At 38.0% G+C, this 13,843-nt stretch overlaps 1 protein-coding gene across 4 annotated transcripts in view; it reads left to right on the top strand.

The window, feature by feature from the left end:
* The window catches only part of IPMK (inositol polyphosphate multikinase), a 65,204-nt gene that overhangs the window by 7,635 nt on the left and 43,726 nt on the right, over window positions 1-13,843 (top strand). Inside the window, exons 1-2 of one of the 4 annotated variants that reach the window (XM_053910287.1) lie at window positions 4,303-4,483; window positions 5,869-5,963. In XM_053910287.1, the coding sequence (XP_053766262.1) occupies window positions 4,414-4,483; window positions 5,869-5,963 (165 nt within the window). In that variant the 5' untranslated portion in view covers window positions 4,303-4,413. Of the gene's footprint in view, window positions 1-4,302; window positions 4,484-5,868; window positions 5,964-13,843 lie in introns of those variants that run through there. The other 3 variants (XM_019436071.2, XM_053910286.1, XM_053910285.1) reach the window with 3 other exon arrangements.

The following is a 13,843-nucleotide window of genomic DNA, read 5'->3' as shown; positions in this document are numbered from 1 at the left end:
AGAAATCAGTAGTATCAGTTCATAGAGTGCTTCCTCATCCACTTTTACATCTCTGCTGTACTCCATTGTGCATGTACCCCAGTTTTTTCAATCAGGTTTCCTGGATTTGTTTTTGGACTTTTATTTATTTTCATTGATTTATTTGTTTATCCTAGCAGTAATATCTCATTGTTTTAATTCAGTGAGGTATTGAATCTTGATTACATCCCATTTTCTTTTTCAAGATTGTCTTGACAGTTTCTGGTCCTTTGCATTTCCATATAAAATTTAAATCAACTTGTCATTTTTCCCGAGAAAAGGTAAGGTTTTGTGTCTGCTTTGAGTCTGTAGGTTGCTTGGGTGAAAATTGGTTTCTTTATAATACTGAGTCTTCAATACGTGAATATGGTATATCTCTCCATTTATTTAGGCCTTCTTAAATTTCTCTTAGTCATAGTTTTCAGTGTAGAGATCTTACACAGCATTCATTAGATTTTCTCTAAGTATTTGATGCTACTGTAAATTGTACTGCCTTTTAAAGAATTTTTATTTTATTTTGGAAAAATTTTAAACTTACTTAAAAGTTGCAAGAATGGTACAATCAACTAATGTATACCATTTATCTAGGTTTACCTATTAATATTTTGCCACATATGCTTTATCACTCTCTGTATTTGATAATGATTTTGCAGAACCATTTAGGATTAAATTGCAGACCATCAGGACCTCTTTTCTCTAAATAATTAAGTCTGTCCTAAAAATGAGAACTTTTCTTACCTAACCATGGTAAAATGATCAAACTGAGAATATTTAACTTTAGGTTTTTGGTATTTTTTCTATGATATTCTTTGTAGCAATTTTCCCCCATCTAAGACTACAGATTGCATTTAGTTATTAGGACTCTTTAGTTGCCTGTCATTTGGAGCAGGTTTTCAGTTTTTTCTTTATGTTTTTTTTATAACTGAAATATATGAAGAGTATATGCATGGCTTTTTGTAATATTCTTTAAGTTTGCCTAATTCTTCATGATTAGATTCAGATTAAGGCATTTTGGTCAGAATACTGTATTAGTTATTTTGAGTTCTTGAAGCATATCATAAAGCACAGAATGTCAATTTCATTACTGGTGTTGTGACTTTGATCACCTGGTTAGGTGATATCTGCCGGATTTTCCACTGTAAAGTTTTCGTTTTTCCTATTGTAATTAAGTAATTTGAAAGGAATAAAGAGACTGAGACTGTTCAAATCCTGTTCCTCATCAGTTTTCACCCAACATCATAAGCATCCATTGACAGTATTTGACCAACTCACTACTATATGGTAGTTGCAAAATGGTAATTTTCTAACTCTGTCATTCCTCTTAAATTTGTTTAGTTGCCTTCTTCTTTAGGGAATTGTAGGTTTCTCTTTTCTCTCTCTTGCTTTCTTTCATTATAAGGATAGACTAATGGATTTTGGAAACTTTGATAGATGGATCTTATCCATTATTGTTACTGCTTATTTTGATGCTCAGATTGTCCCAAATTTGCGCAGTGGAAGCTTCTTCAAGCTGGCTCCTGGGTCTTTTCAACATTTTCCATTTTTCTTTTAAAGCGTTTTCTCACTTTCTGGCATAAAAAATTGTTCTATGTTCATCATGTACTTTCTCTGTTCCAGGCCTGGAGTGAGCTAATTTTTTTTCAAGAACTTGATTCCTTTAGGGATATATGGTATTTAAAAACCAAACTATGGGCACCAGGTGTAGTCATTGTTCCTTTGGTGTGGTTGCTGTTTGTCCTTTTGGCAGATTGGACTAAAAGGTACATAATTTCATATTTTTAAAATTTTGAGATCATACTTAAATACCTATAATTCAAACCTAATACCACAGGATTGTTCTTTACCTTCACCTGTTCTATATTTTTATATCCCTTCTTTCTCATTGAGAATTCTGTCTCACCCAAAATATCAATATATTTCCTCATTTTGAAATACTTAAACCAACTTTGCATTCCTGGAATAAGTCCACATGGTCATGATAAATTATCCTATGTATATTGCTGGATTAATTAGATTTACTGATGTTTCATTAAAGATTTCTGTGACTGTTCATTTGAGATAATTGTCTACAATTTTCTTTTAAGTCCTCATTGGGATTTTTAAAAAGAATATACTGGTTTCATAAAATTAGTGGGGAACTGTTCCTTTTCTGTTTTCTGAAAAGAAATTGATAAGATTGGTATTCTTTTTTTCTGTAAATGTTTGATAGAACTTAATGTTCACCTCATTTTGGCCTACAGTTGTCTCAGGATATTTAAAATTATGAACTCAGGAAACTGTGAGATCATGACCTGAGGCAAAACCAAGAGTTGGAAGCTTAACTGACTGAGCCACCCAGGTGCCTCTCAGAGTCTTAAATTTTTTCTGTTGTCCATTCTTATTTCATTGTTTGTTTTTGTTTTTGTTTTTTTGGCTCTATTTACTTGGGGTTAATATACTACCTTTTTTTCTAGCATCATAAGTTGGAATCTTTTTTTTTTTCTTTTCTAATATAAGCACTTAAAACTACACATTTTTCTTCTAAGTACTATTTTAGGTACATTTCACAAATTTTGATATGTTAGTTTTAATTATCATTTCATTAAAAGTGTGTTTTAATTTCCCTTGTGAATTTTGATCCCTGGATTAATTACAAGTGTATTTACTCCCCATCTATTTGCTTGTCTTTTTGTTTTTTTTTCTTAAATTCTGCATATGAGTGAAATAATATGGTATTTGTCTTTCTCTGACTGACTTATTTTGCTTAGCATTACACTCTTCTGCTTGATCTGTGTTGTTGCAAATGGCAACATTTCATTCTTTTTTATTGCTGAGTAATATTCCTGTGTGTGTGTGTGTGTGTGTGTGTGTGTGTGTGTGTGTGTTTGTATATACCACATTTTTTTTTTATCCATTCATCTGTCAGTGAACATTTGGGTTGCTTCCATTATTTGGCTGTTATAAATAACACTGCAATAAATGTAGCGGTGTATATATCTTTCCAAATTAGTGTTGCTGTAGTTTGGGGGTATTTATGCCCATTAGTGGAACTGGATCATATGGTAATTCTATATTTTTTTAAATGTTTATTTATTTTTGAGAGAGTGCGTGAGTGGGGTAGGGGCAGAGAGAGAACAGAGGATCCAACATGGGCTCTGCCCTGACAGCAGAGAGCACCATGTGGGGCTCAAATTCACAAATTGTGAGATCATACCCTGAGCCAAAGTTGGATTTTTAACCAACTGAGCCACCCAGGCGCCCCTGGTAATTTTTTTTTTTTAACTTTTTGAGGAAACTACATCCTGTTTTCCACAGTGGCTACACCAGTTTACATTCCCACCAACAGTGCAGAAGTGTCCCTTTTTTCCACATCCTCACCAACACTTGCTTCTTGTATTTTTGATATTAGCCATTCTGACAGGTGCGAAGTGATACCTCATTGTGGTTTTGATTTGCATTTCCCTAATGATTAGTGATGTTGGGCATCTTTTCATGTGTCTGCTGTCCATCTAGATGTCTTTGGAGAAATGTCTGTTCATAATTTCTGCCCAATTTTTAATTGGATTATTTGTTTTTTGGATGTTGGTTGTGTGTGTTCATTATGTATTTTAGATACTAATCCTTTACTGGCTATATCATTTGCAAATATCTTCTCCCATTCATTAGCTTGTCTTTTAGTTTTGTTGGTTGTTTCCTTCACTGTGCACAAGCTTTTTATTTTGATGTAGTCCCAATAGTTTATTTCTACCTTTGTTTCCTTTGCCTTTCCTTTGTTTCCTTTGTTTCCATATCTAGAGAGAAGTTGCTACAGCCAATATCAGCGAAATTACTGCCTGTGCTAGGATTTTTATGGTTTCAGGTCCCACATTTAGCTCTTTAGTCCATTTTTAGTTTATTTTTGTGTATGGTGTAAGAAAGTGGTCCAGTTTCATTCTATTGCATGTTGCTGTCCAGTTTTCCCAGCACCATTTGTTAAAGAGACTTCTTCTCCATTGTATATTCTTTCCTTCTTTGACCATATAATCATGGGCCTATTTCTGGGTTTTCTGTTTTGTTCTATTGATCTATGTGTCTGTTTTTGTGCAAGTACCATCCTGTTTTGATTATGACAGCTTTATAATATATCTTGAAACTTGGGATTGTGATACCTCCTGGTTTCTTCTTTTTCAAGATTGCTTTGGCTATTCAGCTTTGGCTATTGTGGCTTCATACAAATTTTGGAATTCTTTATTTTAGTTCTGTAAAAAATGTTATTTTGATAGAAATTGCATTAAATCTGTAGATTGCTTTGGGTAGTATGGACATTTTTGCCAGTTAATCTGTTATTGACCCAGGCTTCCAAGATGCTTTCTTTTGTATCTTGACAGTTTTCAGCTGGAGTGATTTGGCTGTTTTGGTTTACTTTTGGATTCTGCAATGTCTGGAGCTACCATTTTCCCCTCCACAGCTACTTTCTTTAAAAAACTTGGAGGGTATGTGTTGCAGAGTGAGTAGTGTTGAATTGTTGAACCAAGTAGTCTGTTTTTGTGTTAGAGGACTATTGTCTCTAAACCACTTTGCTACACCACACTGTTGTCTACAGTCTAGCTGATTTCTGTTTGCCTGATAAAATGTATTTGCCTAATGGTAGGTTCACCTGTTTCTAGAGTAGGTCCCTGGCCCAAGGTAGGGAAGCAGCATGGTTCACTCCCCATATATGAATGCTCCATTCTCTGACCCTGTGGAATTTAGTTCATCAGGGCTTCTTTGCCTCTACCACTCCTCATTAGCCCATAGAAAATATCTTATTGCCAAGGGAATGCAGGCCTTTTTTGTTCAACATCCCAAACTTCAGGAACAGAATTTCTCTTCAGTAATTTATAGTTATATTAGATTACTCCTTAAATTCCCAAAATCTTTCAACTACTTACCAACCAGTCTTAACATATGGCTGAATATTTACCTTTCTTCTATTCTATATCTAGGTGTTAAATAAACTTGATAACTGTACTTCTTCAGATTTTCTGCTTCTGTTGATTAAATTCTGTATTTTTGTAATGATTCAAAATTCCTGACTTGCCAAAAGAAATAGAAGCCTAAGTGGCATATTTTCTCAAAATAAATAGGTTATTTGAGCCCTATTGTGTTTTAACAGGCATGATTTTGTGAAATCTTAGTATTTGAAAATTTAAGAGTTTAATGTATACATTTGGGAATGATTCTTCATGGTATAGAGACAGGGCCAGTGCTGGTACATATGTGATGACTTTAGGTAAGGGCTGCTCCTTTGAGTGAGCTGGTTATGAAAAGTTGTACCTTCCTGCTCCCGGCTTGGTGTCTGATTTCAGACCCCACTTTTCCCAGTGGCTTGGTAGCTTCATACTATCTGTGCATTGTACATCTGAATCAGGAAAAGTTTTTAGTTGCTTTCTTATAACAAGAGAAACTTTAAAAAGTTACACAATAGAACCTTCATATAGTTCCACATTTAACGTGTATTTTTTTTCTGTTTACAAGAGTATAATCAATTTATGCTACTGCTTTTAACTTCTTGTTTAACTATAAATTAACATCTCCCAGAAAGACTGTTACTGAAGAATTTCTATAAAAATTTAGGAATATATTCTATTTATTAGAATTTTTGAGAGGTTCTCTAAGGGGAGTAGTAGTTGGAGACAATAAAACCATAATATTTGGAATTTGTGTTCTGGTGCTTTGCATATAACAAGCACTGAAATGTATCGGTTAAATGTTAAAATTTCTGAAGTAAGGAAGACAGACCCCTGATTTTTATGAATGTGATTTATCTGTAACTTTAGGAACACATCTATTCTGTGATGCAAGGTATACTGTTATCAAAGCATTAAAAAATACCTAAATTTTGTTCTATAGGTATCCTGCAACATCCGGATGGCACAGTTTTGAAACAGTTACAGCCACCTCCCAGGGGTCCAAGAGAGCTGGAATTCTATAATATGGTAAGTGAGGTAAGATTTGTTTTGTTGTATTCAAAGAGTTTTTCATAGTTTTCTGATGATGACTCGGTAAGAAATACATTTGACAGTAGTGCCTGGGTGGCTCAGTCAGTTAAGCATCTGACTCTTGATTTTGGCTCAGGTCATGACCTCACAGTTTGTGGGATTGAGCCCCATATTGGGTTCTGTGCTGATAGCTTGCAGCCTGCTAGGGATTCTCTCTCTACCTTTCTTTCTGCTCCTCTCCCTCATGCATGCTTTCTTTCTCTCTCACAAAATAAATAAATATTAAAAAAAAAAAAAAAAAAGAAATACATTTAACAGCATGTCCTGGTATATTGTATATGTCACTGAAACAAAATCTTCAAGAAGCAAAATGCTTGTCTTTACTGATACAGTCTTGTATTTTCTACTCTACTTCATTTTTTCTTTTTCTTTTTTTTAAATTTTTTTTAAAGGTTTTATTATCCATATTTGAGAGAGAGGGAGACAGAGCGTGAGGAGGGGAGGGGCAGAGAGAGAAAGAGGGAGACCCAGAATCTGAAGCAGGCTCCAGGCTCCAAGCTGTCAGCACAGATCCCGACGCAGGGCTCGAACCCACGAACCATGGGATCATGACCAGAGCCAAAGTTGGACGCCTAACAGACTGAGCCACCTAGGCACCCCTACTCTACTTCATTTTTTAAAGATCCTTATTCTGATCCACTAGATTGATTTCAATTAATGGGGTTTTGACCTACATTTTAAAAAACACTTAACTGAGGGACTATTTGTATTTCTCAGAAATGCTGAGTTTAAATGTTTTTATTTTCACTACAGAATTTTTTAGAATCTTAAATGTGCTAATGTGCATTGTGAATCTCCTAAGTGAGGGAGGGGGAAAAGGGCATACTTAACATTCACTTAACTCTATGACTGGAAATACTTTTTAGTGCATTCACAATTTTTTCAACCACCACCTCTGTCTAATTACAAAACATTTTCATCACAGAAAAGAAAACCCTGTACATGTTAAGCCTTCTCTGGCAACCACTAATCCGTTTTTTATGGACTTATGTATTTAGGATATTTTATATAAATGGAATTATAAAATATGTGTCTGGGTTTCGTTTAGCATAACTTTTTTTTTTTTTTTTTGAGAGACCGTGTGCACACAAGCAGGTGAGGGGCAGAGGTAGAGGGAGAGAGAGAATCTTAAGCGGGATCCATGGCCAGCATGGAGTCTGACATGAGGCTTAATCTCACGACCTTGAGATCATGACATGAGCTGAAATCAAGAGTCTGATGCTCAATAGACCGGGCCATCCAGACACCCCAGCATAACGTTTTTAAAGTTCATCTACATTATAGTATGCATTAGTATTTTGTTCCCTTTTATGGCTGAGTAATACTCAATTTTACTTAATGCCACATTTTGTTTATCCATTCACCCATTGATGGATATTTGGGTTGTTTTCATCTTTTGGCTTTCGTAAATTGTATTGCTGTGAACGTTCCTGTAAAAGTATTTGTTTGAGTACCTGTTTCCAATTTTTTTTTCAATATTTGAAGTTTATTGTCATATTGGTTTCCATACAACACCCAGTGCTAATCCCAAAAGGTGCCCTCCTCAATACCCATCACCCACCCTCCCCTCCCTCCCACCCCCTATCAACCCTCAGTTTGTTCTCAGTTTTTAACAGTCTCTTATGGTTAAGCTGTCTTCCACTCTAACCTCTTTTTTTTTTTCCTCAGGATCCACCTAAGAGTGAAACCATATGGTATCTGTCTTTCTCTGTATGGCTTATTTCACTTAGGATCACACTCTCCAGTTCCATCCATGTTGCTACAAAGGGCCATATTTCATTCTTTCTCATTGCCATGTAGTACTCCATTGTGTATATAAACCACAATTTCTTTATCCATTCATCAGTTGATGGACATTTAGGCTCTTTCCATCATTTGGCTATTGTTGAGAGTGCTGCTATAAACATTGGGGTACAAGTGCCCCTGTGCATCAGTACTCCTGTATCCCTTGGGTAAATTCCTAGCAGTGCTATTGCTGGGTCATAGGGTAGGTCTATTTTTAATTTTCTGAGGAACCTCCACACTTTTCCAGACTGGCTGCACCAATTTGCATTCCCACCAACAGTGCAAGAGGGTTCCCATTTCTCCACATCCTCTCCAGCATCTATAGTCTCCTGATTTGTTCATTGTGGCCACTCTGACTGGCATGAGGTGATATCTGAGTGTGGTTTTGATTTATATTTCCCTGATGAGGAGCGACGTTGAGCATCTTTTCATATGCATGTTGGCCATCCGGATGTCTTCTATAGAAGTGTCTATGCATGTTTTCTGCCCATTTCTTCACTGGATTATTTGTTTTTCGGGTGTGGAGTTTGGTGAGCTCTTTATAGATTTTGGATACTAGCCCTTTGTCCGATATGTCATTTGCAAATATCTTTTCCCATTCCGTTGGTTGCCTTTTAGTTTTGTTGGTTTCCTTTGCTGTGCAGAAGCTTTTTATCTTCATAAGGTCCCAGTAGTTCATTTTTGCTTTTAATTCCCTTGCCTTTGGGGATGTGTCAAGTAAGAAATTGCTATGGCTGAGGTCAGAGAGGTCTTTTCCTGCTTTCTCCTCTAAGGTTTTGATGGTTTCCTGTCTCACATTCAGGTCCTTTATCCATTTTGAGTTTATTTTTGTGAATGGTGTGAGAAAGTGGTCTAGTTTCAATCTTCTGCGTGTTGCTGTCCAGTTCTCCCAGCACCATTTGTTAAAGAGACTGTCTTTTTTCCATTGGATATTCTTTCCTGCTTTGTCAAAGATTAGTTGGCCATATGTTTGCGGGTCTAGTTCTGGGGTTTCTATTCTATTCCATTGGTCTATGTGTCTGTTTTTGTGCCAGTACCATGCTGTCTTGATGGTTATAGCTTTGTAGTAGAGGCTAAAGTCTGGGATTGTGATGCCTCCTGCTTTGATCTTCTTCAAAATTACTTGGGCTATTTGGGGCCTTTTGTGGTTCCATATGAATTTTAGGATGGCTTGTTCTAGTTTCGAGAAGAATGCTGGTGCAATTTTGATTGGGATTGCATTGAATGTGTAGATAGCTTTGGGTAGTATTGACATTTTGACAGTATTTATTCTTCCAATCCATGAGCACGGAATGTTTTTCCATTTCTTTATATCTTCTTCAATTTCCTTCATGAGCTTTCTATAGTTTTCAGACAGCTCTTGTACATCTTTGGTTAGATTTATCCCTAGGTATTTTATGCTTTTTGGTGCAATTGTGAATGGGATCAGTTTCTTTATTTGTGTTTCTGTTGCTTCATTATTAGTGTATAAGAATGTAACTGATTACGTTGATTTTGTATCCTGCAACTTTGCTAAATTCATGTATCAGTTCTAGCAGACTTCTGGTGAAGTCTATCAGATTTTCCATGTATAATATCATGTCATCTGCAAAAAGTGAAAGCTTGACTTCATCTTTGCCAATTTTGACGCCTTTGATTTCCTTTTGTTGTCTGATTGCTGATGCTAGCACTTCCAACACTATGTTAAACGACAGCGGTGAGAGTGGACATCCCTGTTGTGTTCCTGATCTCAGGGAAAAAGCTCTCAGTTTTTCCCCGTTGAGGATGATGTTAGCTGTGGGCTTTTCATAAATGGCTTTGATGATGTTTAAGTATGTTCCTTCTATCCCGACTTTCTCGAGGGTTTTTATTAAGAAAGGATGCTGAATTTGTCAAAGGCCTTTTCTGCATCGATTGACAGGATCATATGGTTCTTATCTTTCCTTTTATTAATGTGATGTATCACATTGATTTGCGAATGTTGAACCAGCCCTGCATCCCAGGAATGAATCCCACTTGATCATGGTCAATCATTCTTTTTATATGCTATTGAATTCGATTTGCTAGTATCTTATTGAGAATTTTTGCATCCATATTCATCAGGGATATTGGCCTGTATTTCTCTTTTTTTATTGGGTCTCTGTCTGGTTTAGGAATCAAAGTAATACTGGCTTCATAGAATGAGTCTGGAAGTTTTCCTTCCCTTTCTATTTTTTGGAATAGCTTGAGAAGGATAGGTATATTCTCTGCTTTAAATGTCTGGTAGAACTCCCCTGGGAAGCCATCTGGTCCTGGACTCTTATTTGTTGGGAGATTTTTGATGACTGATTCAATTTCTTTGCTGGTTATGGGTCTGTTTAGGTTATGATCTATCCATTTCTGTAAGTGGAGTGTTAAAGTCCCCTGCAATTACCACATTCTTATCAATAAGGTTGCTTATGTTTGTGAGTAATTGTTTTATATATTTGGGGGCTCCTGTATTCGGCGCATAGACATTTATAATTGTTAGCTCTTCCTGATGGATAGACCCTGTGATTATTATATAATGCCCTTCTTCATCTCTTGTTACAGCCTTTAATTTAAAGTCTAGTTTGTCTGATATAAGTATAGCTACTCCAGCTTTCTTTTGACTTCCAGTGGCATGGTAAATAGTTCTCCATCCCCTCACTCTCAATCTGAAGGTGTCCTCAGGTCTAAAATGAGTCTCTTGTAGACAGCAAATAGATGGGTCTTGTGTTTTTATCCATTCTGATACCCTATGTCTTTTGGTTGGCGCATTTAGTCCATTTACATTCAGTGTTATTATAGAAAGATATGGGTTTAGAGTCATTGTGATGTCCATAGGTTTCATGGTTGTAGCGATGTCTCTGGTACTTTGTCTCACAGGATCCCCCTTAGGATCTCTTGTAGGGCTGGTTTAGTGGTGACGAATTCCTTCAGTTTTTGTTTGTTTGGGAAGACCTTTATCTCTCCTTCTATTCTAAATGACAGACTTGCTGGATAAAGGATTCTTGGCTGCATATTTTTTCTGTTCATCACATTGAAGGTCTCCTGCCATTCCTTTCTGGCCTGCCAAGCTTCAATAGAGAGATCAGTCACGAGTCTTATAGGTCTCCCTTTATATGTTAGAGCACGTTTATCTCTAGCTGCTTTCAGAATTTTCTCTTTATCCCTGTATTTTGCCAGTTTCACTATGATATGTCGTGCAGAAGATCGATTCAAGTTAAGTCTGAAGGGAGTTCTCTGTGCCTCTTGGATGTCAATGCCTTTTTCCTTCCCCAGATCAGGAAGTTCTCAGCTATTATTTCTTCAAGTACACCTTCAGTACCTTTCCCTCTCTCTTCCTCCTCTGGAATACCAATTGTGCGTATATTATTTCTCTTTAGTGCATAACTTAGTTCTCTAATTTTCCGCTCATACTCCTGGATTTTTTATCTCTCTTTTTCTCAGCTTCCTCTTTTTCCATAATTTTATCTTCTAGTTCACCTATTCTCTCCTCTGCCTCTTCAATCCAAGCTGTAGTTGTCTCCATTTTATTTTGCAGTTCATTGATAGCATTTTTTAGCTCCTCCTATTCCTTAATCCCTTGATCTCTGTAGCAAGAGATTCTCTGCTGTCCTTTATACTGTTTTGAAGCCCAGCGATTAATTTTATGACTATTCTAAATTCACTTTCTGTTATATTGTTTAAATCATTTTTGATCTGTTCGTTAGCTGTTGTTATATCCTGGACGTTTTTCTGAGGGGAATTCTTCCGTTTCGTCATTTTGGTTAGTCCCTGGAGTGGTGCGGAACTTTGGGGCACTTCCCCTGTGCTGTCTTGAATTATTTGTGTTGGTAGGCAGGGGCGCAGTCAGACCTGATGTCTGCCCCCAGCCCACCGCTGGGGCCACAGTCAGTCTGGTGTGTGCCTTCTCTTCCCCTCTCCTAGGGGCAGGATTCACTGTGGAGTGGTGTGGCCCATCTGGGCTACTTGCACACTGCCAGGCTTGTGGTGCTGGGGATCTGGCGTATTAGCTAGGGTGGATCAGCAAGGTGCACAGGGGCGGGAGGGGCAGGCTCAGCTCGCTTTTCCCTAGGTGATCCGCTTCGGGAGGGGCCCTGCCGCACCGGGAGGGAGTCAGACCCGCGGGAGGGATGGATCCGCAGAAGCACAGCGTTGGGTGTTTGCGCAGTGCAAGCAAGTTCCCTGGCAGGAACTGGTTCCCTCTGGGATTTTGGCTGGGGGATGGGCGAGGGAGATGGCGCTGGCGAGCGCCTTTGTTCCCCACCAAGCTGAGCTCTGTCATCCAGTGCTCAACAACTCTCCCTCCCGTTGTCCTCCAGCCCTCCCGTTCTCCGAGCAGAGCTGTTAGCTTATAACCTTCCAGATGTCAAGTCCCGCTTGCTGTCGGAACACACTCCGTCCGGCCCCTCCGCTTTTGCCAGCCAGACTCGGGGGCTCTGCTTGGCCGGCGAGCCGCCCCTCCGCCCTGGCTCCCTCCCGCCAGTCCGTGGAGCGCACACAGCCTCTCCGCCCTTCCTACCCTCTTCCGTGGGCCTCTCGTCCGCGCTTGGCTCCGGAGACTCTGTTCTGCTAGTCTTCTTGGTTATTTAGGCAGGTGTAGGTGGAATCTAAGCAATCAGCAGGACGCGCAGTGAGCCCAGCGTCCTCCTACGCCGCCATCTTCCACCTGTTTCCAATTTTGGATATAGACCCATAAGTGGAATTGGTGGGTCATATGATAATTATACATTAAACTTTTTGAGGAACTGTCGGTGTTTCCCAGAGTGGCTTTACCATTTTATATTTTCACCAGCAATATATGAGGTTTCCAATTTCTCTTACCCTCGCCAACATTTGTTAGGGTTTTGTTTGTTTTTTTAATGACCATCCAAGTGAGTGGTAAAGTGTTAATCTCAGCGGTTTGTTTGATTTGCATTTCCCTAATGGCTAATGATGTTGAGCATCTTTTCATATACTTACTGGCCATGTGTATTTCTTCTTTGGAGTCCTATCTACTCAGATCCTTTGCTTAGTTTTTCATTGAGTTGTCTTTTTTATTTAGTTGTAGGAGTTCTTTATGTATAGATAAAAGTCCCATATCAGATAGATGAATGGAAGCCAATGAAAATGAAAACAGACATTCCAAAACCTTTCGGATGCAGCAAAGGCAGTCATAAGGGGGAAGTATATAGCAATCCAGACCTTCTGAAAGAAGGAAGAAATGTCTCAAATATACAACCTAACCTTATACCTAAAGGAGCTGGAAAAAGAATAGCCAATAAAGCTGAAAACCATCAGAAGAACAGCAATATTAAAGTTTAGAGCAGAAATCAATGATATCGAAATCCAAAAAAACAGAACAGATCAATGAAACTAGGAGCTGGTTCTTTGAAAGAATTAACAAAATTGATAAACCCCTAGCCAGACTTATCAAAAAGAAAAAGGAAAGGACCCAAATAAATATCATGAATGAAAGAGATCACAACCAACACCACAGAAATACAATTATAAGAGAATATTATGAACAACTGTATGCCAACAAATTGGACACTCTGGAAGAAATGGGTACGTTCCTAGAAGCATATAAACTAGCAAAACTAAAACAGGAATAAATAGAAAATTTGAACAGACCAATAACCACTAAAGAAATTGAATCGGTAATAAAAAATCAAACTAACAAGGGGCACCTGGGTGTCGCAGTCAGTTAAGCATCTGACTCCTGGTTTGGCTCAGGTCATGGTCTCACAGTTTCATGAGTTTAAGCCCCACATCAGTCTCTGCGCTGGCAGCACAGAGCCTGCTTGGGTTTCTCTCTCTCTCCCTTTCTTTGGTGCTGTCTCTCAAAAAAAAAATAAACTTAAAAAAAAATCAAACAAGACAAATAGACAAGAGTCTAGGGCCAGATGGCTTCCTGGGGGAATTCTACCAAACATTTAAATGAGAATTAATACCTATTCCTTTGAAACTGTTCCAAAAAATAGAAGTGGAAGGAAAACTTCCAAACTCATTTTATGAGGCCCGCATTACCTGGAGTCCAAAACCAAACCAAAGCTTTCCTAAAAAGGAAAATTACACAC

This window comes from Panthera pardus, unplaced genomic scaffold (genome assembly GCF_024362965.1).
Source record: "Panthera pardus isolate Hobbes unplaced genomic scaffold, ASM2436296v1 HiC_scaffold_22, whole genome shotgun sequence".
In the NCBI taxonomy this organism is placed as follows: domain Eukaryota; kingdom Metazoa; phylum Chordata; class Mammalia; order Carnivora; family Felidae; genus Panthera; species Panthera pardus.
The sequence above is the reverse complement of the archived record's forward strand: the minus strand, read 5'-3'. Positions and strand labels throughout refer to the sequence as shown.